Raw genomic sequence first — 3,604 nt, forward strand, 5'->3', positions numbered from 1 at the left:
CTGGACGGTGGACTTCGGTTTGATACTAGCTGTAGTAGACCCCATTATTGCCGGTGGAACGAAGCTGCAGAGTGTTATGATTAACGATTTAATTGCGTTAAATAAGGTGAAATCTGTATTAAGAGACATTAAAACATAGTTAAAGCTGTTTAGTATTTGGGTCAGAACCTTTAAATTCTTTATCGAGAGTCACTCCTTGATTTTATGTTAAAATATTAAAAATTTAGGAAAACAAATTCGCTGACTGAGTATGGTTGTGGATATTCCTCTTATTTTTATATCTTACTAGTTGAACTGGAAACATTCTGCATAGACATAAGAAACCCAGATCACTTATAGTCTTAAGATCCGGCTACAGGATTAGTGCGCTCATCGTTTTTTTTTGCTATAGCCCAAATTGTATGTTTATATTTTATAATCAGGAGAAATTATATCAGGTTGCGTATCAAAATTTGGTCGCTTGTATTTTTAATTAACTAAATTATTTTTGATTTATTTTTTGGAAACAATTTCGACTTTCATATTAATAAAGTTTTCATAATATTTCAGATAAACTGTCAGGTCAACAGTTGTTATATTGATAAAGTAAAAAACAGTAGACGAAACACATTCATTACATTTAGCCTTATAGCTATTTATTTGTTACTGATCCTGAGAATTTCATTGGATTTAAGTTTTCTGGATACTTTGCGTAAGTACCTAATTGAAAAACCTTTGATCAATCAGAAAAAACAACAAATTACAAACAGAAAAAATGTTACTTGTTTTTGTTGCTAAGAGAACCTAATTAATTTTGTATACTCGCTGTATCTTGTTTTGAATCAAAATCCATTTTATGTTTTAGAATTCAAATGTTTTCATGGAATCGTGCAATTTAATTTTGTATTGTTAGTTGCCGCCAAACTACGTCTTATAATATTGAACGTGAAAATACAAAATACATTGCATGTTATTAACGAAGAATTACTTCGCCTGTACAATATGATTGGTAGCGGTAAGTTTTCAATATTATTCAGGCGTAACTTAACAATGGAAAAGGCGAGTTGTTTCAATATTTTTGAAGTGAAACTCTTCATCGGTGTTGGAAAAAATTTTGTGTAACATTTTTTTTGTTACGCGTGACATTTTTCCGTTACACCATCTTTTTCTTGACCCTACCACGCGTGATTTGACGTATTTCTGTAAAGTTGCATATAGTAAATTATTTTTTGAAAAATAAGGTCATAAAGAAGTTTCACTTCTTACGTGTGTACACGCACACATTTTTTTCTAATAGTTACCTACAACAAATCCACTTGTGAAGATATTATGAAGATTGAAAGCGCTTCTAAAATATGTTTAGTTGGCAAATAATTGAGATTGAATTCGATTGAACTTATTATACATAATTATTAATTATTCCTGTTTTTTCTAGATATGGAACTAACTTCCCAAGTGTTCGCGTGGTCTCTGTCCAGAAGGCTGCGAGTGCTCTGCCACTCGTATTGGTCCACTATTGACATTTACAGGCGGGCAAATAGAACCAATGAACTAAAGACAGTCATTATATATCTCATATACGCTTACAGATTTACTGTGAATGTATATTATATTATTATCAGACTATTTATACTAATTTGTAAGTATAAGTTTATATTATTACTACTAGATTTCCGCCCGCGGCTTCGCCCGCGTACACAAAGAAAAACCCGCATAACCGTGGTGTTTCCGGGATAAAAAGTAGCCAATTTCTTATTCTGGGTCTTCAGCTAGCTGGGTACATACCAAATTTCATTAAAATCGATTCAGTGGTTTTTAGTTTTTACGTCATCGTCACAAACTTTTGCATTTATAATATTAGTAGGATATTCATAATAATCTTACTATTCTGATAATACTTTCTTGTTCAGGTATTTATTACCTACCTTTTTTCACTAAATAAACATATTTTCTATACACAGACAAAGAATCCATGATGACGTTCGCAATGTTATTATTGTTTTTTATAATGTTTTGCACTTCGCAGTTAGTAGAATTGATACAAATTACTGAACCGTATCAAAACATATATGACGAGGTAAGTTTTTTTATCTTTTCTAAATTCTTACATAGAATTGGAGTCAGTGCTAAGCGCTTTAGCTTTTGATGTAGATATGTTTATAATATTTATAAACTTAAATGTATTCAGAGTAATGAATAAAATTAATGTAATGAAACCAAATGAAATGAAGGTGCAACTTTATTTCATATGGTATAAATCAATAAACGGCCAAATGCAATTAAAATTTGTAAGTTCATATAGTTAAGCAGTAGTTTAAAAATTATATTCATATTAATGATCTTATAAATGTTAATATTTTTCAGGTCGAAACAACTTTTACGCTATTGAGCCGATTCAAAAATCGGGTTCAGACTCTTGGAAGAAAGGTTGTGAAGCATTTGGATATATTTGTCGATTTGACACTTGAGAAAGCTTACTACTCTCCCTTCGGACTATTCACCATAAAAACTTCTTTGGTTGCTACGGTATGGTTCATATTATTTGTATTTTACACTAGCTGTGCTCCGCGGTTTCACCCGCGTGGCTGCGCTTCTGTTGGTCTTAGCGTGATGATATATAGCCTTATAGCCTTCCTTGATAACATAATAATAACAAACAAACAAACAAACAAACAAACTCTTCAGCTTTATAATATTAGTATAGATTACCTATAAAGCTGAAGAGTTTGTTTGTTTGAACGCGCTAATCTCGGGAACTACTGGTCCGATTTGAAAAATTCTTTCGGTGTTAGATAGCCCATTTATCGAGGAAGGTTATAGGCTATATATCATCACGCTACGACCAATAGGGGTGGAGCCACGGCGGTGAAACCGCGCGGAGCAGCTAGTATTATAATAAGTATAGATTAAAAACTCTACTGCATCGTGGGAAATCAATGGTACCTATTGTGTAAAATAAATCCACATTTAACAACATATAATTATTTATTTATTTGCTTGGGACATAAGAATTTCTAAAAAAATATATATTTATATTTCAGACAATCACAGCAATGACGACCATTATCGCTGTAGTCTTCCAGTTCCAGTCCGAATCATAAGTCTAATAATTTAATAGAAGTCGAACTTTCCGAAATTCGTATTAAACAAACTGCGAACTATTACGCTTGCTAAAACATTATAGTTCGTTTAATGATTTACAGTTCGCTCTTATACACATTCAGTCTAAAATTATGTTTTAATAAAAAAAGATGTTGTGAATTTACATTTAGTACAAAGAGTACATGTTGAGTTCAAAAATTGATATAAGTGGTAATCAAATAATAATTGTAATTGTATAACTTTAAATATTAAAACCAACCGGGCTCAGTAGCGTGCATTGGCAGATCCAACAGTAGTATAAGGACCATTGCGGAGGATGTAAGTGCGCCCGTTATGGGACACTTTGTGCGTACACTTGTTGCATCAAAGCGACTTGTCTACGCGTAGAGTGTCCTATGGTGGACTTAGTTTTTAGGTTTTAGATGTAATTACTAACATTAATACTTAGGTTTTATTTTACTAACAAAATATGGATCTGCGATATCCGAATTTTATGCTAAATAAATAAATAAAAAAAAATTGG

At 32.0% G+C, this 3,604-nt stretch overlaps 1 protein-coding gene across 1 annotated transcript; it reads left to right on the plus strand.

Annotated features, from left to right (window-relative positions):
- The first annotated feature begins 1,946 nt into the window (after window positions 1-1,946).
- LOC149479134 (uncharacterized) lies at window positions 1,947-3,087 on the plus strand. Its single transcript, XM_089708898.1, has 3 exons — window positions 1,947-2,056; window positions 2,344-2,505; window positions 3,021-3,087. Exons 1-3 carry the CDS (start codon window positions 1,952-1,954, stop codon window positions 3,078-3,080), a joined length of 327 nt encoding a protein of 108 aa, XP_089565024.1. The 5' UTR covers window positions 1,947-1,951; the 3' UTR covers window positions 3,081-3,087.
- Window positions 3,088-3,604: the final 517 nt, after the last annotated feature.

The sequence above is a fragment of the Colias philodice genome, chromosome 21 (assembly GCF_061535455.1).
Source record: "Colias philodice isolate Cphi_HAF_F1 chromosome 21, ilColPhil1 Martin Lab GWU primary, whole genome shotgun sequence".
NCBI lineage: Eukaryota > Metazoa > Arthropoda > Insecta > Lepidoptera > Pieridae > Colias > Colias philodice.